Source organism: Neoarius graeffei, chromosome 11 (assembly GCF_027579695.1).
Source record: "Neoarius graeffei isolate fNeoGra1 chromosome 11, fNeoGra1.pri, whole genome shotgun sequence".
Classification (NCBI taxonomy): Eukaryota; Metazoa; Chordata; class Actinopteri; order Siluriformes; family Ariidae; genus Neoarius; species Neoarius graeffei.
In genome coordinates, this window is record NC_083579.1 from 12,787,949 (window position 1) to 12,811,882 (window position 23,934).

At 41.4% G+C, this 23,934-nt stretch overlaps 1 protein-coding gene across 4 annotated transcripts in view; it reads right to left on the reverse strand.

Moving 5' to 3' along the window:
- The window catches only part of ehbp1 (EH domain binding protein 1), a 359,695-nt gene that overhangs the window by 298,399 nt on the left and 37,362 nt on the right, over positions 1-23,934 (reverse strand). For all 4 annotated transcript variants that reach the window (XM_060933432.1, XM_060933436.1, XM_060933433.1 and 1 more), the window contains exon 3: positions 1,582-1,639. In XM_060933432.1, the coding sequence (XP_060789415.1) occupies positions 1,582-1,639 (58 nt within the window). The remainder of the gene's footprint in view (positions 1-1,581; positions 1,640-23,934) is intronic.

Consider the following 23,934-nt stretch of genomic DNA (forward strand, 5'->3'; position numbering starts at 1 on the left):
GAAACAGGAATCCGCCAGGGTCCACGTATTCAATCCAGATCGTGTCTGGTCCGGTGCTGTGTAAACATTGAGAATACGCGGATACGCTGTGCTGAGCTCTAGCTGGCGTCGTCATTGGACAACGTCACTGTGACATCCACCTTCCTGATTCGCTGGCGTTGGTCATGTGACGCGACTGCTGAAAAACGGCGCGGACTTCCGCCTTGTATCACCTTTCATTAAAAAGAGTATAAAAGTATGAAAATACTGCAAATACTGATGCAAATACTGCTCATTGTGTAGTTATGATTGTCTTTAGGCTTGCCATCCTTCCACTTGCAAGTGGTAAGTGATATGCACTGGGATCACACACACAGCTGCTCAGTCCCGAATCACTGCTCGTGCGCTATACTCGCGCGCTCTGTGAGCTGCGCAGGGCCGGAGTGCGCACCCTCCAGAGGGCACTCGCTGTTCAGGGCGGAGTGATTTGGAGCGCGGGATGCCTGCGGAGCCGAGCGTATCCGTGTGTTGGTGTTGCTGTGTGCACGCTAATCGTTTTAAAAACGTTAATCTGATGATCCGCTGATACGGTCTAATGTAAACCCCACCTAAGGTCCTCTGGACCCAGCTGACAAAAAGAGCAGTCCACAACCATGTCCTTTTTGTATCTTTGTAGAAAAGCCTTGGTGGGGTAAATGCGATGAATCATTTGAAGACACTTCTTTAAGCTTGTTAGTAATCAAAGCTTGTAACTATTCTTGTTAAAACAAGATCAACTGTGAGCTCCTGCTCGCTTACGTATTCCCCCCCAAGCAATCGAAGGAATAGGACACTTATTCCGAATGTTGACTTCGACAAATAATTAAACCTGAAACAAGTAAATAAAGAGCAGTGTCTGTCCCCAGGGGTTTCAAAGAGCATCCTGGTAAACTGTCATTTTGAAATAGCGTCAAAATCCACCCTATATGTTTGGTAAATACATTGTCAGTAAACAGGAAGTCGTTTTCAGATCCATCGGACATCGATGTACACGGTATAGAACCCCAAGCTGAAGCTCGGTACCAAATATCAAGCAGTTGTGGTTTGTAGTTGCTGAGAAAAGTGTTACGAAAACGTTGTAAATCCACGCTATATGTTCCGTAAATACATTCAGTCGGTAAACAGGAAGTTGATGTGGGACAGGGTGTTTCGGACGGACAGAGGTAAATCAGTACACCCCCCTCCTTCGGAGCGGGGGTATAATAAAAACAATACCTGTGACATCTCCACAAAGTGTATTGTGATAAATTATCACGATATACATGTTGTATCGTCATATTGGCCAGCTCTAGCTGAAATACATTCAAACTGTCAGCTGAAAAACAAAAACACCCGTTCGGAAAACTTCAAAATAAAAGAAATATTCATATACGGTTTTATTTGTATCGTATGACATTGTTAAAAGGCAGATTCACAGAAATCCCTGACGTGAAAGTGGCGAGGAGAAACTTTCCGAGATAACATGAGGAAGAAACCGGACTCCATCATATTCTGAGATAGAGATTATACTGTACATCACTACAAAGTGGAAGTTAAGAAGCAAAAACTACAGGTTTTACACACCTTGGAGGATTTCCGTCGACTCCTGCGAGTCCACACCACCACGAGTTTGTCTGGTTGCCTGAAAGAACAAGCCAGTGGAGGGGGAGAGAGAGAAGGGGAGGAAAGGAGAAAAAAAAAAGTCAGAACCTGAAGATAAGAACATCGTTACACAGATTGAATTACGCATTAGCTGAAGCAACGTGGATGGAGATTATATTATAATGTTTTGATTATATTCCGTAGGACAAATGCACAGATTTGGTTACTGAAAAGGTCCAAACTGGAGCATAAAGGCCTTCAGACTGCAGGTTTCATTTCATTCTCCACGTAACTGATAAATGACCAAAGCATTACAGTAAAAAGACAGCATCATTATAATGACATACATCATCATAACCTCATCGTATCAGGTGGTGCGTGAGAGTGTGGTTACCTGATTCGCATCCCTTGCCTGATTTGCGCAAATCTGGTGCTTTTTTTTTTTTTTTATTATTATTACTACATGTTTTACAACTCCACCTGATTGGTGGCACATATGCATTTCACTTTGACATTACAGGACGTTTTGTGCCATTTCGAAATAACTCAGATGTATATAAACATAAATTTACTTCATTAGGAACAATCAGGTAGTTAGTCAGATAGACAGTCGATCAGATGAGTCAGAGCTGAGCCCCTGTGTGTTTAACAGATGATATTTCAGAGCTGGGAATCCCAATAAAGCTCAGCTACCATAAGACACTCAGCTGGGACTGTACTAACTGTAATGTGACGAGCAGGGGTGGGTGTGGGAGAGAGCGAGAGAGAGATTAGCCTTAGGCTGTGTATTTCTAAAACATCTCTTGAGGGAAAGCGTCGTTTCACAAAATCACACTCTCAATCAAAGAATGATTTCACACTCGCCCCAAGACTCCTGATGCAGAACTGGGACGAGTCAGGAGTTTTAAAATCATGGTTGTGTGTTTTAAAAATAATCCCACCCTGGACGTTTCTGGCACGGTGATCTTCTCATCCATCAGTGAGAAGGATCTGCTACAGGACCACCACTGATCAGAGATTCCCAACATCATTAGTGGATCATTCTCAGCACCAACACGGTACTGTGGTTGGGTGTGCACAGGCACATGTCTGGGTGATGCTAGCCTCAACACCAGGCATCGCCCGAATGCCTGATTTTCCTGACCAAGACGTTCGGGCAGAAATATTTTAGTGAGTTCAGCCTGTTAGGGCACACCTATGATCGGCTTCTTTAAGCACAAAAATGAGTACATTACAAAAAATAAGACGTATTAACCTGCATCCTCACCTCCCCTGTGATCATCATATTGTTTTTTTCTTCCTGATTTGTAACGGCAATTCTGACTAGCTCGCTTCAGGCGCACGTGCGCGTTCTTAAAAGTGGTGCATAGTGTTTACCATCCCCCTATCAAGTAGCGCGCGCGCACAGAGCAAGAGATGCATGTTTGTGGGTAATTCTATGGATCTGTGATGCCTGCTGGAAGAGAAGAGCTGGGAGGATTAGGAATCGAGTAGCAGTTGTTTGTTTACACCCGATACCAAAACTTGTAGCGTCCTAGCAAAGATGTTGACAAAAAGCCCAGAAACTCTTTATTTACCCGGGCAAAAACAATCCAGGATTTATCGTCGTGTCCTGATCCTCAGATCTTTAACCCAGACACACATAAAAAGTTGCACTTCCTCCGTGCTCTTCCAGGATTTCATCTGTGTCCCCGTGTAGAACGATGTCTGCAGCACCAGGTAGTTACACAAATATACATAATCTTTAAAAAAAAAAAAATCTGTTGATTATCTTCACATGAAGTTAATTAACAGTATGCATAACTATTGTCTTTGTATTTAGTTACGGCTAGAATAGGATCAAAATTTATTCTACCAATGTCAAATTTAGGTGGTCAATTTCTCTTTCATAGGAAAAATCCTTCTTTGTTAGCGTGTCAGGATCTAATCCCATTGAGCGGTTTCTATATCCACTTCTTTTGAGTGCACTTCTGGGTTTTAATAACTTGCTTGTTTGCTGAACACAAACATGGCAATAAGTTCTTGTGTTAATGGACCGGACTCCACTTTTGGATCGTTAATCCCTTTTGACGGAGAATGACCCGCATGCATAGTTTGGCTTCCGGCACATGCATACAGTTTTAAATACAACACCTACGATCTAAAAATGTGTTTTTATTGCATTTATTTAAATTCCCATCTGTAACAAGGAGTGATGTTGCATCCCATTATAATACACTTTAAAACAGATTATTAGATTCTAATAGAATAGATGAGCCAAAATAATTGGGGCTCTTTTTTAATGGGCCCCGACTCATTACAAGTATGACTCGGTGGGCCTTAAAGCAGAAAAGGTTGAGAACCCCTGCTCTACAGGGCCCGGATCTTGATGCGTATAATGCAGGGAGGGCAGTCCACCTATGATGGATGGAAGGACAGTGTGAACGGTGCCCACAATTTGCAGAGGCTGCACAGGAAGCTGATGTAAGTGAGGAGAACAGGTTGTTTTAATTTCCTCCTAAATACAATGGCAAACTGAATGATAAGACAGTACTGCAGTACAGACACCTGTTTTATAATGCTTTTAGTTTTATAATTCATCTTTGCAATATTGTTAGTCATTGTTATCAGCAAAACAAAGTGTGTTTTGTATCCTAAACTCTATATAAAAAGGCATATGTACTTGCACTGTACGCAAGTCTTACACATAATGATTTATGTTTAATGTTTTCAGGACTTGTCTTGTTCTTCTGTTGCAGAAATAAATGTTTTTAAAAATAAATGGTTTTTTTAACGTACTTTTGTCTAAATAACTCAATTATACCCCGAGAAAATATATCAGCATGGGCTTGAATCATGTACTTGAAAACTTGCCGAAATACCTCAAAATTTAAGGGCAAAAGGAAATTCAGGGGGGGGGGGGGGGGGGGGGCAAAAAATTTGAGGCCATTTAAGGTGTCAAAAGTTAACATTGAGGCCTGTGATGCTGGTATGAGAGCGTTAAAAAACAGAAATCACATTTTTGGCTTACAGAATAATTTCTGAAATAACGCTTTCAGGCAAAACCGTGATAAAATAATAGGATTTTTATTCTGATGTCTGAACAGAGGGCATTTCTGCACGCACACAGGCCCATTAACCACATTTTGATTGATGGATGAAAGAAAGAAAGAAAGAAAGAAAGAAAGAAAGAAAGAAAGAAAGAAAGAAAGAAAGAAAGAAAGAAAGAGAGAAAGAAAGAGAGAAAGAAATTAAGAAAGAAAGAAAGAAAGAAAGAAAGAAAGAAAGAAAGAAAGAAAGAAAGAAAGAAAGAAAGAAAGAAAGAAAGAAAGAAAGAAAGAAAGAAAGAAAGAAAAGGGGGGGACTACAAGGGAGAAAAATGAAAAGAAACATGAAACGGATACAGACAGACAGACGTCCTGTATGTCGCAGGGTCTCAGGGAGTAAACGGACTACGCAAGTTACCCGTTGTGCCTATTAGCTTATGACTAGCATCTCTCTCTCACACACACACACGCACGCCCTGCAATATCCCCTCCCCATCTCTCTCTCTCTCACACACACACACACCCTTACACTTTCCACAAGTGTGGCCTCACAAGCATCATCAGTATCAGCAAACCTAAAGGTGATCATCCATATCATGTCGAAATGTCAAGTATCCTGCCATGATTCTCCTACACACACACTCCCCCCCCCCAATCTCTTATTTGCACCCACTGATACACAGATGATTTTATGCCTCATAAATGCAGGATTCTGCAACATTTTGGTGAGCCATGTGACATCTATCCAACTTCTAAACTTCTTTCCAGCCCACGTGCCCTTAAACAAACACAGACAGACAAACAAGCTCACAGACAGAGACACAAAGACAAATAAACAAACAGGCAGAAAATTAGGCAGACAGATAATTATACAGGCTGACAGATGAAGATTCAAAAAAAAAAAAAAAACTATTACTGCAGTCCAACTCCACTCTTCTCTCTCTCTCTCACACACACAGTCTGAGGAGGTAAACAGACAGGAGAGGAGGACAGGTCCAAGTCCAAGAGTCTGTACTCAGAACCGATTCTATGCTCAGTGTGTAGATTTGTGCTCAAGTGATATAAAAGGGTTTTTTTTTTTAATATACATAAATAACCACAACAATCCTTTCATCGGCATGATGAAATTAGAAACAGGAAGTGATGCGACAAGTTGAACCAATCTTGTTAGTCGACACGCATCACTGAGCACAGACAGCTTCCCAAAACAACACAGGTCAGCCACAGCAGAGTTTACACAGAGAGAAAGATTATAATGAAAATGACCAAGGTAATTATTATGACGGTTATGAACCTGGTCATTATGAATATACTTATGATGGTTGCAATGAAGATGGTTATTATGAAAACGCTGGTTATTATAAAAGGTCATGATGGTTATTATGAACGTTATGATAAACATGATTGTTATGGTTATTATGCAAACAATGGTTATTATAAATGTTATGATGGTGGTTATTATGAAGATGGTGGTTATGATGAAGATGGTTATTATAGAGGGACGGCACAGTGGTGTAGTGGTCATCACTGTCGCCTCACAGCAAGAAGGTCCTGGGTTTGAGCCCAGGGCCGGCGAGGGCCTTTCTGTGTGGAGTTTGCATGTTCTCGCCATGTCCACGTGGGTTTCCCCCCCACAGTCCAAAGACACACAGGTTAGGCTAATCGGTGGCTCTAAACCAGGGGTGTCAAACCTGATCCATAAAGGGCCATGTGGCTGCAGGTTTTCATTCCAGCCATGCAGCAGCACACCTGACTTGGCTCATTCAATCAACTGAACTGTCTTCACACAGTCAAATACTTGCAGCCACACCCACCCTTGATTAAAGGGTGGGTGTGTCAGTTGATTGAATAAGCCAAATCAGGGTGCTGCTGCATGGCTGGAATGAAAACCTGCAGCCACACGGCCCTTTATGGATCAGGTTTGACACCCCTGCTCTAAACTGACCGTAGGCGAGTGTGTGAATGGTCGTTTGTCTCTGTGTGTCAGCCCTGCGATAACCTGGTGACTTGTCCAGGGTGCACCCCGCCTCTCACCCATAGTCAGCTGGGATAGGCTCCAGCTCGCCTGCGACCCTGTACAGGATAAGCGGCGACAGATAATGGATAGATGGTTATTATAGAGACGGTTATTATGGAGATGATTGTTATTATAGAGATGGTCATAATGACTTATTACGAAGATGGTTATTATGGAGATGGTTATTATAGAGCTGGTCATGATGGTTATTATGAAGATGAAGGTTATGATGCAGATGATTGTTATTATAAAGATTATTATGCTAACAATGAAGGTTATGATGATGATTATGAAGATGAAAATAATGTCATCAACGAGGCGTGGCATGTAGAGACAGACACTAAACAGGAAGACTGGAGCCTTCCAAACACTTCCGCTAACAGACACACAGACTCAGCCATTTGTCCTTGCTGTGCAGTGTTCAGTGGGCGTGTGTTTATTCTGCATGTCACAGACCACAGTACAGGAACATTAAGGGGCGGGTACAGGAAGTCTGAAAGAGTAAAAGACAGGAGGTAATAAAACACTCTCACTCTCTCATCCTCCCAGAGGAAGTGCTTAACTAGTACATCATACAAGGTACAGATACAACAGCTGCTCAGGCCACGTGACGAGGCATTGTGTGAAAATACAGGAATACTGAGAGAGTGTATTTAACTTACAATTTCTGTTGTATGTTAGTTTATGGCAGTCAGAATCTTTCTTTAGTCCAATTCCTACAGAGCAGGGAGGAAGTTCAGCCATTTCTAGATGTCTAAGAACAAACTCCATTATACTGATCTCAAATTGAAAGCAACTACAATTAAATTCCCTAGTCAACTATTCAAAATATCCAATCCTTGCAAAGAAACACATTCAGTTAATAACATTGGTAAATTTTCTCAGTGCTCTGTATTACAATGTATTTAATATAATCCAAGCAATATAAATGTTATCTGAACAAGTATGCAGTTTACAGACTCTAAAACTATAAGATATGAGCCACCTGTTCTGGTATCAAAGGTCACCTATTGTGCTGTGTTGATATTGATAAGGCTGGCTGTTGACTGGTACACAATAGCTGGTCATTGATTGCTAATGTTACACAGTCTTAGCCCATGTTTACATTAGACCGTATCAGCGGATCATCAGATTAACGTTTTTAAAACGATTAGTGTGCACACAGCAACACCAATACACGATTTGCGTGCACACAACAATACCAATACACGGATACGCTCGGCTCCGCAGGCATCCTGCGCTCCAAATCACTCCGCCCTGAACAGCGAGTGCCCTCTGGAGGGTGCACACTCCGGCCCTGCGCAGCTCACAGAGCGCGCAAGTGAAGCACTCTAGCAGTGTTTTCAGGACTGAGCCGCTGTGTGTGAGATCCCAGCGCAGATCACTTACCACTTGCAAGTGGAAGGATGGCAAGCCTAAAGACAATCATAACTACACAATGGGGAGTATTTGCATCAGTATTTGCAGTATTTTCATACTTTTATACTCTTTAATGAAAGGTGATACAAGGCGGAAGTCCGCGCCGTTTTTCAGCAGTCGCGTCACATGACCAACGCCAGCGAATCAGGAAGGTGGATGTCACAGTGACGTTGTCCAATGAGACGCCAGCTAGAGCTCAGCACAGCGTATCCGCGTATTCTGAATGTTTACACAGCACCGGAGCTGACACGATCTGGATTGAATACGTGGACGCTGGCAGATTCCCGTTTCCCGGCGTTTCCAGGCGGTTTAATGTAAACGGACAGTGCATCCGCGAAGAAAACGAGACAGATACGGTCTAATGTAAACGTAGCCTTAGATTAAAATCAATTTACAAATAATTAATACTGAGCATTGATTGAGATTTTATTTAAAATTGAGGAAGAAACATGTCTCCTAACCTACTTGAGCCTTATTGAAGCATTTATTAACCATCAAATATCAGTTATATGAAAATATATAAAAAATTCGAATTTGGTGAAAATGGATTTTTTAAACCCCTGTAGTTTAAAAATACTTGAGAGACAGAACAAAAATTTGGAAATATAAAATATGGGTCTTGGGGAATACTGAAAAAAATTTACAAGTTCCTAACTGCTATCCCACATTGGATTTCTTGCTACTATGGCATGTTTTAAAAATCGGCGAATTTCAAAACCCTATTACAGACAAACTAGGAATAGTGGAGACTTGGTAAAACTGAAATTGGTAGATATTTCTGTGTAGATTTGAATAACATTCTTAGTTTAAGCATTACTGCCACAGGCAAGCTTCCAGAATGAATTAAAAATGCAAAAAATGCAAATTTGTCTTTTTAATTTCCTTGTTAAAATCACCATCTAATATACAATGACCATTGAAATTCTAAGTTGAAGCTTGTAGTACAAGACATTGAGTCTCTCTGTGCAAAATTTTAGGTTTCTATCTTGCATAATAAAGATTATATTACACTTTGAAATATGTATGTTTTGAGCAAAATGCAAAAAAATCGAAAAATTCAAATGCCTGCATCTCTGAAACCGTTGGAGATAGGAAGCTCAAATTTTGGGGATTAACTTCTTTTAATAGCATCTCTGAGCCCTCCAAATTTCATTGAAATCTGAGATGGTCGAGCATAAATTTGTCAGATATTTGTTGATTTGGCATGGAATGACCCAGGAGGGGGAATCACATCTATAACTTCACACTAACGACAGCACTTTATAAAAAGGTGCAGAGCTTCTCATCAGTACGTGTGCATCTTCCCATCATCAGTCAAGTGCAGTGAACACTCCCTCATGGTGCGTGCTAGGAAACAACTGCTGGAACAAAACACTGCAGATAGAAACTTCTGGAAACTCAGATTTTGAGCAATCACAGTGCATTTGTCTCAACAGTCTGATCCTGGGAGAGATCTTGAAATGCGTTTTAATTCAAAGGAGCTGAACAACTTTCAAGCAAGATCTTAAAAGCCAGCAAAACAGGAAACTCGTGTTGGTTTTTCCCCCAAAATGTTCCGTTCTTAAAAAAAGTGTAAAGTTTGGTATTTAATATAATTCAAGGACACACGCTGCATTGCTTTGATCATAAACCCAGAGACTGCCAGAGGGCCGTGAACGAGAGGATCGTGCACATCTCCGACACGCAGGAGAAAACACTCAAGTCCTACAGAGAGGTATGAAAAGCCTCTCCTGGCACAAGTGAGCTCCTCTTACTTTCACATGCAGTGAGAATGGACTGCTGTCTCAGAGAGAAAGCAGATCGTGGGGATTCACATGTTAAATGCTCCGTGACCGGAAGGTTGTGTGGTTAGTTTAAACCCAGGACTTGAGAGAGCCTCTTCTTGGTTCTTGAGTACCGCTGAGTGGGCTGCTTGCAAGTCACTTTGGATAAATGCGTCTTTAAAATGAATCCATCTGTCCCTTTGTGTCTCTCTTGCTTTCGCTGCTTCTATTTTGCGGTCTCTTCATCTCTCTCCCCCTCTCTATTTTGCTGTCTCTCCATCTCTATCCCTCTGTCTGTTTTGCTGCCTGTCTCTCTCTCTCTCTCTCTCCCCGTGTCTTCCTCCATTTTGCTGAGGAAGAGACAGCAAGCTAGAGACAAAGGGACGGCAAAAGAGACAGAGGGATAGAGGTGGAGAGGCAGCAAAATAGAGAATGAGAGAGAAGACAGCAAAATAGACAGATAGAGGAAAAGAAAGAGACAAAGGGATAGAGATGGAGAGGCAGCAAAATAGACAGATAGAGGAAAAGAAAGAGACAAAGGGATAGAGATGGAGAGGCAGCAAAATAGAGGGTGAGAGACAGAGAGGAGACACCAAAATAGAGGAAGAGAGACAGCAAGACAGGCAGGCAGCAAAATGGAGAGTGAGAGACAGAAGACAGCAAACTAGGGGAAGTGACAGCAAGAGAGAGACAGCAAAACAGACAGAGGGATAGAGACGGAGAGGCAGCAAAAAGGAGTGAGAGATAAGAAAGAGACAGCAAAACAGAAGACGTGACAGCAAGAGAGAGACAGCAAAATAGAGAGAGGGACAGAGATGGAGAGAGAAAGAAAGAAATAAGACAAAAAGAAAGCAAAATGGAGGAAGAGAGACAGATGGAGAGATCACAAAAGAGACAAAGACAGACAGGCAGAGACACACAGCAGACAGCAAAAGAGGGACACAAAGAACTAGACAAAGACAGTGAGAAAGAAAATGATAGGAGAGGAAGAGAGAGAGATGGACCAGTAAAAGATTTTGAAGCTCCTGTATTGACATTTAAAAAAAAAAAAAAAGGCGAACTGAAACAGAATTAGAAGTTCTCATTAACAAATGGGTAAAACTAAACTAAAAAGCGTGACTTAAAAGCCCTTTCCACTGTGTGCCCTCAGCGGCGTCGAGCTGCAGGTGATGGGTAAACTCTCGGCCGTATTTTATAAACAGACTGTGTTTGGTAAGAAGGCTAGTTTAGATTCATTCACATCAAGGTAAAAGAGGAGAACATGAAATGCCCGTTCTTCAAAGTGTGAATATTTCCTGAAGCTCGGGGAAGCATCGATAACCCATTGCAAAGCATCGTGAGCTGTAGTGTGACCGTCGCCTTTCAGACGAGACAAACAAAATGCACCAAACACAACCACCTTGGCAGAGGTAAAAATCATCCAGAGTAAGGCCCACTTTACACGGGGACGGTCTGAAACAAAAACGTAAAAGTCCGTTTTCGTTCTCACTTTTTTCCGCGTCTACACGACCGTTTTCAAGTAGGAAATCTGCGTCTATACGGTGACGCATAAATGTGTGGAATTCAATTGGATGTGCATGCCAGGCGGCTAGGTGGTGCTGTGAAAGACCTCCGCTATGTCTGCACGCATGCGCAACGTCTTCCGTCTTGTCTGATCTGCACATCTGCGCCGCAAAAACTTTGACTACTCTGGCTATGGTAAGTAAGTAAAAAAGTAAGAGCATGCTGTACCCGCCTCTGTTCATTAACGGTATATGTGCAGATTCGGTATAGATGTTCGAAGGACTCCTGGACGTTTATTAAAGCTGCCAGAGCAGCTTGAAGGTCCGTTGGATCGATGTAAATCAGACGTGCTCTTACTTTTTTTACTTACTTTCTTACTTCCCGGGCTGGCATGTACAGTATATGACATACCGTATTTATCCTAATAAACGCGCCCGGGCACGATGCAAAACATGAAGGGGGAGCATCAATTTCGACCCTTAAATGACAAAAATCGAACATGACAAAATCATCGGAATTTAAAACATTTATTTTGAAACACATGAAAATACAGTTATATGTCCAAAAAGTCAATTAAACAATGTCCAGCTCGCTTATAAGGATAACAATGGTAAGTAAACTATTTGTAGTGACGTCACAATTCATGTCATCGTCGATGTTTATGAGCTCACAAAACAAAATGTCGTCCTCAAAACGATCCTTCACCGCTAGTTTTAAGTTAAAGGTTGTAGAACTGGCAGAGCAGAAAGGCAAACACTTAGCTGCAAAAACATTTAATGTTCACCGTAAACGTGTATAAGAGTGGTGCAAACAAAAGGTATGTCTCCACCCGTATTGATATCCGCAGCAAAGTGAATGTCCGTATTTTATACTGTCCATGTTTACTAACGTGATTTCCGGTAAAAAAAAAAAAAATCAGCGGTGAAATTGAACGTCTCTGTTGTGGTTTGTTGGATTTAAAGTTTGTTAAATGAAGAAAATGGTTGGTAAATACTATTCTAGCTCTGAAAATCGTGGAGGCGCGTCAAATAGGGAGGGCGCTTCTATAAGGATAAATACGGTATGTATGACGTAAACGCGTACCCGACGTGAGCAGATCCGAGCAGAGTTTCGCGTATTGGGTAGTTTAGACGGATATGCAACGGGGGCTGTTTTTAACTTATCCACTCTGGAAGGCGTTTTCAATTTTTTCCGTTTTTCAGCCTCGGAAACGCCGTCCCCGTGTAGACGAAAGGCACTTCCGATAAAATATTTAGTCGTTTTTACCCGACAGCGTCCTTGTGTAAACGGGCCCTAAATCCATAAAGGCAAATCAGCATCGCCAATTTGACACGTAGCACACAATTCTATATTTGTGATAAAGCTGACTGGCTAATATTGGCTCAGACTAAATCTAGATGAACACACACACACACACACACACACACACACACACACAGGAACTATCTTCAGGAATCGGTGTGCAGCTGTTACTGTGTGTCTCCAAAGCCCTGGGTGACGCTTTACCACAGTTCTTCATACAACTTCACCTCAAAACATCCCAGAATGCAGCAAATGCATTTAACTGACCGTAAAAATGGAAAATATTTCCTCTCCCACAATTTCGCACAAGAGGAGTCTGTCTCATGACTTTTTAAAACACTATTACTAGAGGCATGTTTTTATGACTCAAGGAGACACGATGCAGATTTCCACTGCAAAATGTATTCATTTCGATCTATTCTTTTCATTTTTAGACATTTACTCATTTGGAAGAAACATTTATCCAAAGCAAATTACAACCAAGGCACAGAAATGCTAAAGCTGCAGTGCACAAGACTTTTTTCTTAAAAAGAGTAAAAGGGAACACGTTGTTCCTGAGCTAAGCTGTGACAGGAACACACCGTCAGAGATTCTCAGGGGTTCAGATGAGTTACGAGTACATCATGCCTCCAGAAATTAGTAAGAACGTAGCCCAGCTTCACAACTTTAGCGAACGGACTAGAAAATGTGAATAACTGCAGCAAATAACGTCTTCAGTCGCATCACACACTCCTAGTGCATCATGATGTTTAAAAGTATCACAGTGTAAAGGACAGGCCCATTTCGGTTTACCTTGATACAGATACCAAGAACAGTATTGAGAGTCTCAATACCAGAATATCAGGGTTAAGGGTGGGCGATATGTCAGAAAATATATCACAATATGATATTCTCAACGATATATTTCTACAGTACACAATATATTACAGGTCTGCCAGCAACACAACACATTTTTTACGTAGATTTAAAATTGTATTTATTACAATCATTTAATAATAACTTTTTTTTTTCGCGGTCTGGTTTCCATCAAATCCTGCGCTCTGATTGGCTGGTTAGCGGGTCCGTATCCTACGGTATGGACCCCAGTGACTGACCTCTGGCGACTTTCTCGTTCACAACAACAAACAAACAAGGTAGCATTTTTTGTCAACATTTATTTTCGCATTTCTCAGGAGAATAGCATTAATTTTACAGCATAGATAGCAATAACGACAGTGTTCACAGCGAAAGTGAGTTTTACTATCCTGAGGAAGAAGAAATAAAAGAAAACATTTCAGGAGAAAGCTAAAAACCTGTAATTTGCTAACGCCGAGCAAAAACATGGCTGAATCCTGAATGACTCCTATTTGTATAAATAGGGGGTGACATGGGTGGCAAAATGTAGTTTTTTTTCTCCTGCCATGGAAGTGCACTTGTATACCGAGGAGGAAGCCATTTGCATTACAGCCGTGAATGAGGATTCAGAATGGCGGCTCGGCTCGGTTTTCCCTTTCGGGCGCTCTCGTTTTCTGTTAGAATTTGGTAAAGAAAAAAATAAATATATTATTTACCAGCTTAAGGTCGGTCCGTATGGTGAAATACTGTGACCTCGGCCTTAAATACTGACCTCTGCCCAGAGGGCCTCGCTCAGTACTTTCAAGACCTCGGTCATGGTATTTCACCATATGGACCGACCTTAAGCTGGTAAATAATATATTTATTTTTTTCTTTACCAAATTCTAACAGAAAACGAGAGCGCCCGAAAGGGAAAACCGAGATTCATTCTGAATCCTCATTCACGGCTGTAATGCAAATGGCTTCCTCCTCGGTATACAAGTGCACTTCCATGGCAGGGAAAAAAAAAAAACTACATTTTGCCACCCATGTCACCCCCTATTTATTAGGGGTGTGCAAAAATATCGATACGGCGATATATCGCGATACTTTGTCTTCCGATTCAATATCGATACTCAATTTGAATATCGATATTTTTTCAAATAATAAATCATGTTTCAGACGGGTTGTAAATCCAGTACGACTTCCGCACCTCCGCTCCGCAAGGTGTCGCTGTGCCGCTCCCTCACTGCAAGGCACTCTTCATCTTCTCTTTTTTTCCCCCGGCGGTTGCAGTGAGGAAAAAAAAAAACAAAAAAAACAAGCAAGCATGGCTGTTAACGTAAACCTAGAGACGTCGCCGAACTTTAAGGCAGATGTTTGGAGCCACTTTGGATTCCAAAGGAAAGGAGAAAAAACAGTGAGCTGGACAAAGAGTATGCACTCTGCAAAACCTGTTTCGCTCCAATTAGATATTCAGGTAACACAACAAACTTGCGAACTTACTTAGCACGACACCACCCCGACATATTAGCTCAGCCGGAGCCACCAAAACCCGACCCAAAGCAAACTACACTGGACAGCGCCAAAGTCCTCCCGTCTACTTCAGTGATGTGTGACTTACTGTAACTGTGAACTTAATTTTGTCATTTAAGGCCAAAGGCAAGAAGCTGCACTTTATTTTGTATTTTCAATTTTAGTGTGTGTGAGACACTGCATTTTATTTTGAGTATTTACTCAAAGTTCAGAAGAAACGTGATTCACTGAGGTTTCAATTCAGTTTCAGTGTGTGGACACTGACCCACACTGCACTTTGTTTCATAATTGTGCTCAGGGAGACTAAGACCCCGTCCACACGTAGCCGGGTATCTGCTAAATCGAAGATATTTTTCTACGTTTTGGCCTGTCATCCACATGAAAACACATCAAAAACGAATATTTAAAAAAACTCCGGGCAAAGTGAAGATTTTTGAAAACTCCGTGTATGCCTTTTCGTGTAGACAGAGATAACCGGAGTTTTGCGTTTTAGAACGTCACAATCTGCGCCAAAAAAATGACAACAAATCTGCCCTGACGTCAAACGTGCGACCTTTGTTTACTGCAGAAGCCAGATTAAGCATGGACTTAAGCTAGCCGCACACCACGGCGATCCACGCGGTACCGAACCGACCCATTTCAGAGCCGACTCCCGACTGTTGACGAGTGCAGTCGCGATTGAAGCGACACGTGACAACTTAATAGCTTTGTGATTGGCTATTGGATATAGTTACTGTTAAATCCAACACTTGAAGACGCTACAGGCTGAATTACAAATGACAACACGGAATATGTAGCGCACTATCTAGGCTGCATGAGCTATTATTTCCAACCTTAAATAGTGCACTTATATAGGGGAGTTAAAGCGATTTGGAATTCAGCCACACAACTTGAGCAGAGTGGCTTTCCAGCCCACTGTGTCTATGGATAAAGCTTCAGTCTATGGAATTACAGTGTATACCTGCATTAGGTGCTACCAACACGTATTTCTCGCGCTAGAAATTGTGTTTAATGATGTCACGTGTTATACGCGAAAGATATGATTGGCTATTGCTAGCAACTCTCGCCGATCAGTCTGGCTCCCGATTAGTTTTTCGAATCGGCTGTGAGATGAGTCGGTACCATCGAAAACTAGTCTTTACGCCTGACTCGCGACTTCAGTTGGCTCGGTACGCTGAAAATCGGCGTAGTGTGCGGCTAGCTAAAGAGTAATGGATCGGAGTAGTGCCTTGAAAGCGTTAATTATTGTGCAGGTGCTATTTACATGTTTAATTTTAGAAGCCCAACTACTGCTCCAAGAGCACAGGCGATGTGATTAGGGGGTAGGATTTGGGGAAATAATGCCATCTACAGGTTTGTAATGCTTATGAATGTGATTGAAAACGCAGATGTTCGGTTATGTGTGGAAGGGATTTTTTTCGAAGACGAGGTGGTGTGGATAAAACATTTTTATAAACGGAGGGGGGGGAATGTTCGGTTTTAAAAATACCCGGCTACGTGTGTACATGGCATAAGATGCCCACTGCACTTTTCAATGCGTTTCAGACAGTGTGTTGTTCCTGCAAAATAAGCACAAGTTAAATGTTCTCAGGTATATGTTCTCAAGTTTACAAAGAACAAATTGATATTAGTGTTAGCACTGAAATGTATGTGCAGTCTGCAGTGCAAGTTTTAAGTTTTCATAAAACAATTTGATTCTGCTTGTTAAGCAGCACTGATGTGTCCATGCTTACAAAAAAGTTGAGAATACTAGCACAGAAATAGGAATTTTCTGTATGTTGTAGTGAAGCAACTCTTGGTTTTGCCAGCAGTGGAATAGAGACAAATATATGTCTGGCAAGAGTGTGTAGTTATGTATGTGAAATTTTACAGTGGTCAATAAATTCTGATTTTCTTCAGCGACACAGATATCGTGATGTGGTTGAAATTTCTTGCAATATATCGATTATCGCAGAATCACTGTACCGTGATATTATCGTTATCGTGGGCAAAATATCGCCATAGTATCGTATCGTGAGGTATCTGGTGATACCCAGCCCTACTATTTATACAAATAGGAGTCATTCAGGATTCAGCCATGTTTTTGCTCGGTGTTAGCAAATTACAGGTTTTTAGCTTTCTCCTGAAATGTTTTCTTTTATTTCTTCTTCCTCAGGGTAGTAAAACTCACTTTCGCTGTGAACACTGTCGTTATCGCTATCCATGCTGTAAAATTAATGCTATTCTCCTGAGAAATGCTGACAAAATTTAAGATTTTTGATAATCTTATGAATAAATCTTATTTTAAAAAAAAAAGATACGTTGACAAAAAATGCTACTATGTTTGTTGTGAATGAGCGAGTCACCAGAGGTCCGTAACTGGGGTCCGTATCATAGGATATGGACCCGCTCACCAGCCAATCAGTGCGCAGGATTTGATGGAAACCGCACCGCAAAAAAAATAAAATAGCATATTAACTAAAATGTTCCTTTTCATCTCATCTCATTATCTCTAGCCGCTTTATCCTTCTACAGGGTCGCAGGCAAGCTGGAGCCTATCCCAGCTGACTACGGGCGAAAGGCGGGGTACACCCTGGACAAGTCGCCAGGTCATCACAGGGCTGACACATAGACACAGACAACCATTCACACTCACATTCACACCTACGCTCAATTTAGAGTCACCAGTTAACCTAACCTGCATGTCTTTGGACTGTGGGGGAAACCTAGTTAATAACAAATAGACCCTTTCTTAAAAACTTAGGAACATTTTGTTCTTCCTCAATTTACTTCCCTTTTATTTATCTTTCAGCAGTCTATAAAAAGAGAGCTCTGATTTCTTGTTAAATCTGTTTCACACAACAGCCCTCTCCCACTTTAGATCTGATCATTGTGTGTTTTTGCAGCATTAGAGCTGTGTTTCTTCCACCTACGGTGAAGTCGCGTGTAGTCCTGCTGTTGTACGTTATTGTACACAATTACACCCAGAAAGAACTAAGATTACACAGTGATATCACGATTTTGTTTTCATTGAATCGAATAGGTCGTAAATTTGTATCTTGATTCATCATCACACGATATATCACTACGTGTTGTCTACATGTATAACAAATAGTGCTGTCAAAAATGTCGCGTTATTAAAGCGTTAACTTGACTCAATTTCAACGGCGATAATTTTTTTATCGCGAGATTAACGCTCTGACGTGATGTAGGTTTTTCATAAGCTTTTGAAACTGCCAGGAACTTGCAACAGAGACTTTGCTTAGAAAACCGATAGCAGCTAGACTGTAATGCCACGCCCCGCACAGCCAGAGTCCTCTGCCCTCCTCCCCCAAAAAACCAGCGCGGGCAGGGCGCGCTAGTAGAGATGGGATTTATGGCTCTTTGATGGGATCCGCATCTTTGTGATCCGTTCTTTGAAAAGAGCCGTTCAAAAGACTGGCTCATTTGGCTCTTTTTAAATATTTATTCAGTTTTAAGAAGACAGCGTCTAAAGAAGCCAGATCCCTCTGAACTGTAAACTCAATGCTATCCCAGAAATCCGTCCTGTAATATGCAAATGTGGCCGCCTCTGATTGGACAGCGCGACGCATCAACAGGCAGAAAGTGTAAAAGTACAAAATGTGTTAAGTGAGCTGAAACAGTAAAGATCAGATTCAATGCAATATTTATCAACGAACAACTTAAACTTAATATAATCGTGTACTTTATATTATAAATCAAGCATGTCAAGCCTACCATCACTGTGTAACCTGTCTCTCTGAGTTGTAGACTAACTCAAGCAGTAGATCATTTCACTCATGGTTCTTTTGCTAGCCCTGGTGCTTGGCTTAGGTTTCACTTTGCAGTGGCTGTGTCAAGACGTGTTATGCTTTGCAATACAAAGCAAGCCCATTCACGTTTTTATGCTGATAAGAGAATTACAATGGTTTTTCATGTGACAAAAATGTGCGATTAAATTGCGATTAATCGCGAGTTAACTATGACAGTCGCGACATTAATCGCGATTAAATATTTTAATCGCTTGACAGCACTAATAAAGTATCTGAAGATGCATCACGTTTCTCTAAAGGCACAGATTTCCACAAGTACAATACGCACAATAAAAATATGCTGAACAGTTAAATCCAACACGAACTGGGGTCTGTTGAGATCCCCGATACGGACCTCCCAGCTGGTAAATAACATTTATTCAGGTGTTATAAAAATATGCAAACACTGAAAACCAGAAAAAAAAAATGTTTCTAATTTTACATTAAAAAAAAAAAAAAAAAAAAAAATAAGCTGCTTCAAGAAAGATTGTACTTATGTTGGGACAGAATTTTTATTTATTTTATATGTATGTGGCCTTCATGACATAGGAGTAATAGGAAAACTATCAACAGTCAGCATGTTTTTTTTTTGGTCCAGTGATCTGCAACACAGTTATTTGGACGGGAAACTTCTTGTTCCAGTTGCGCGCTCTAAAGACGAACAAAATATAGAGGCTATAGAGGTGATATGTTCTATTTTCATACAAATCCCAGCTATTTTATCATGTTCATATCATTAAAAAATAAAATAAAAACTCATTGTGAAAAGACAAAAGAAGCATCTTGGTTTGTGGGGGAGTGAGAATGAATGTGAGAGCGCGCAAGTGTGAAAGGAGCTGAGGGTGTGAGAGAGTTCAAGTGAGGGAGAGAAAAAGGGGAACTGAAGTCATTTTTATACTTGCTTTATTTCTTAACATATTATTCAATTATGTTTTCAGTTTTATTAAACTTTATAATCATGACTCGGATTGGCATATTACACTTACAGTGGGGCAAAAAAAGTATTTAGACTACGTTCAGACCGCACCCTGAAACGACCCATATCCGATTTTTTTGCCCATATGCGACCTGTATCCGATTTGTTATTGACAATCTGAACGACGCAGATCCGATTTTTTCACATGCGACCCAGGCCGCTTGGATATGTAGTCCTAATTCCGATGCATATCCGATATTTTCACATGCGACTGCAGTCTGACCGGACAGGTCGCATTCATGCGACCTACACGTCATCAACAAGAGACAAACGTCACTATTCTGCGTTGGCTAATCCCGCCTCTTTGGTGGAAAACAACATTTGTACAGTTTTCAGAATTTAAATAGACTTTTATAGAATTGATCAAGCTAATGGTGGATTTGGTAGGGACCTGGATGTTGATCTGTTAGCCTGATTAAATAAAAGTTTCTATAACTGATTTATAACTTAAACCATCCTGTATTACAAGATTATAAAATTGTTCTGGAAATTTCCAGGAATTTGACACCTTCGGTCTCATTAGCTGCCGCCACAAAAACCACATCGCCAGGTCTCGCCTCATCTCCATCGCAAACTGCACTGGTGTTTATGCACCTTGAGCCAGCACTGAGAGAAGTTGCAGAATTCAGCTGGCTATAAACAATCTAAATAAATATTTATAAAAATGTAGAAAAAAAGTTTATTAATATGCCGAAATAAATATGTGCAAATTATTAAGCCTGAATTAAGAGTTTGGTAATACAGCGGCCGTATCCCAAATGACTGCCTACTGAAGCTCGAGTGCACTATATAGAGTTTAAAAATCCATTACTTCCTAGTAACATGTAGTGCACTTATATAGAAATTAGAGAGACATTTAGGAGTCAACCCTCGTTACCAGGCTACACGTTTTCATTTCAGTTCAGAAACAAAAACACACGAGACCTCACACTTTAACACTAACCAGATAATTAAACAAACAAAAAAAAGAAAATCATTAAACTTGAAGAGTGCGCTTTTTTTTTTGTTTACGTATTACGTAGATGTGCTTATTACGTGTCAATTTGCGCATGCGGGACACTTTTGGGTCGTTTTCCGTTCATATTGGAGATCGCATACAAGTCTCATATAATTGGTAATGTGAACGGCCTAACAAAAAAAAAAAAAAAATCAGATTTCACAACAAATCGGATATGGGTCGTTTCAGGTTGCAGTCTGAACGTAGTGCATGTCAGCCACCAATTGTGCAAGTTCTTCCACTTAAAAAGATGAGAGAGGCCTGTAATTTTCATCATAGGTACACTTCAACTATGAGAGACAGAATGGGGGGAAAGAATCCAGGAAATCACATTGTAGGATTTTTAATGAATTAATTGGTAAATTCCTCGGTAAAATAAGTATTTGGTCCCCTACAAACAAGCAAGATTTCTGGCTCTCACAGACCTGTAACAACTTCTTTAAGAGGCTCCTCTGTCCTCCACTCGTTACCTGTATTAATGGCACCTGTTTGAACTCGTTATCAGTATAAAAGACACCTGTCTACAACTTCAAACAGTCACACTCCAAACTCCACTATGGCCAAGACCAAAGAGCTGTCAAAGGACACCAGAAACAAAATTGTAGACCTGCACCAGGCTGGGAAGACTGAATCTGCAATAGGTAAGCAGCTTGGTGTGAAGAAATCAACTGTGGGAGCAATTATTAGAAAATGGAAGACATACAAGACCACTGATAATCTCCCTCGATCTGGGGCTCCACGCAAGATCTCACCCCGTGGGGTCAAAATGATCACAAGAACGGTGAGCAAAAATCCCAGAACCACACGGGGGGACCTAGTGAATGACCTGCAGAGAGCTGGGACCAAAGTAACAAAGGCTACCATCAGTAACACACTACGCCGCCAGGGACTCAAATCCTGCAGTGCCAGACGTGTCCCCCTGCTTAAGCCAGTACATGTCCAGGCCCGTCTGAAGTTTGCTAGAGAGCATTTGGATGATCCAGAAGAGGATTGGGAGAATGTCATATGGTCAGATGAAACCAAAATAGAACTTTTTGGTAAAAACTCAACTTGTGTTTGGAGGAGAAAGAATGCAGAGTTGCATCCAAAGAACACCATACCTACTGTGAAGCATGGGGGTGGAAACATCATGCTTTGGGGCTGTTTTTCTGCAAAGGGACCAGGACGACTGATCCGTGTAAAGGAAAGAATGAATGGGGCCATGTATCGTGAGATTTTGAGTGAAAACCTCCTTCCATCAGCAAGGGCATTGAAGATGAAACATGGCTGGGTCTTTCAGCATGACAACGATCCCAAACACACCGCCCGGGCAACGAAGGAGTGGCTTCGTAAGAAGCATTTCAAGGTCCTGGAGTGGCCTAGCCAGTCTCCAGATCTCAACCCCATAGAAAATCTTTGGAGGGAGTTGAAAGTCCGTGTTGCCCAGCGACAGCCCCAAAACATCACTGCTCTAGAGGAGATCTGCATGGAGGAATGGGCCAAAATACCAGCAACAGTGTGTGAAAACCTTGTGAAGACTTACAGAAAATGTTTGACCTCTGTCATTGCCAACAAAGGGTATATAACAAAGTATTAAGATGAACTTTTGTTATTGACCAAATACTTATTTTCCACCATAATTTGCAAATAAATTCTTTAAAAATCAGACAATGTGATTTTCTGGATTTTTTTTCCTCATTTTGTCTCTCATAGTTGAAGTGTACCTATGATGAAAATTACAGGCCTCTCTCATCTTTTTAAGTGGGAGAACTTGCACAATTGGTGACTGACTAAATACTTTTTTGCCCCAATGTATCAGCCTTTTTGGTTTTTAGCCACGTTGAATGTAGTTCGTTTGGTCCACCGCAGGCATCATTTATCTGCGCGATCTTCACGAGACACGTGAAGGGTCAGCGCCGTCATTTTGAAAACTGTTTACACAGCGGCCAGATCGCCATATCATTCCAATTTAGATTAATTTCGAGATTTGCCAGCTTCATCAGTGATGGAGATTATTCCATACGACTTCCAACCAACGTGGAGTAGAGTTGGAAAGACGACAGGATAAGGACGAGTCCATCGCGCTGGTATTTACGTCATTACTGTCGCACGATTAAAACGTGCCAGATCAGGCGGCTGGTGGGTTTTCAAAATAATAAAACATGCATGTATTTTTGTAATAAATCCATATTATACCGAGCACATTTCCTACATAATCCTCACTAAGGTTTCGGACAGCGCTACAAAATGGTGTCCACGCTATATAATGCCCTGTATAGCGAGTACGGAGCGATTTTGGACACAGGGAAAACTTCAGGCTTGATTACGTCAGCGTTTGAAAGAGTGCGCGCGTGTGCCTTTTGACAGCGTTTGCAGATGTTGGTCACTTTGATTTCCGCTGTATGTTTTACTTCTGCCCTACGATGTCTCGCACCGGTCTCAGCGAATCTCGTTTACGGCCATTGCTTTGACATATGGACTGATATATTACAAACGCTCATAACTTGCTATCGCAGTGACAAAATAGCGATCAGAAACGCATTCCGATATTTAATAAAATGAGAGAAATAGAATTTTGATAAAATATTTGCCTTCAGTTCTCCTTTAAGTGTGAACCAGTGTGTGAAAGACAAGGCGTGAGAATGCGAGCATGAGAGAGTAAGTGTGAGTAAATGTGAGAGAGCGCGCGCATGAGAGAGAGAGAGCGCGCACACGTGTTGGTGAGAAGGTGAGCAAAAGCATGTGTGTAAAGCCTAGGTCACAACCGGACGTACGATTTTTTTGGCCGTGCGATTTTTGGCGTTTCCCAAATCGCTGCGTTTTTTTTGTTCATGGAGAAAGACGTGCGTTGGCCCTAAGTTTGTCTTGCAACCTGAAAAAAACGTAAGCGCCCGTAGAGTTTGTTTGACATGACAAGGAACCTCTGCGGCCAGTCTACGGCTGGAAAGTCAGCACGTCATACGCGCGCTCTCCATGCGTTTCTTTGCACATAGACTGGCCGTAGGAGCACGTACGGCCGGTTGTGACCGAGGCTTAAGAGAGACTGTGAGAGATGGACTAACTGCGAATCAGTGAGAGAGTAAATGTGAGTGGGCAAGAGAATGTGAGAGAAAGTTAAAGTGTGAGGGTGAAAGAGAGGGCGTGAGAATGCAAGTTAGAGTGTAAATGTGAGAGAGAACATGCACATATTAGAGAGAGAGGTGTGCGCACACA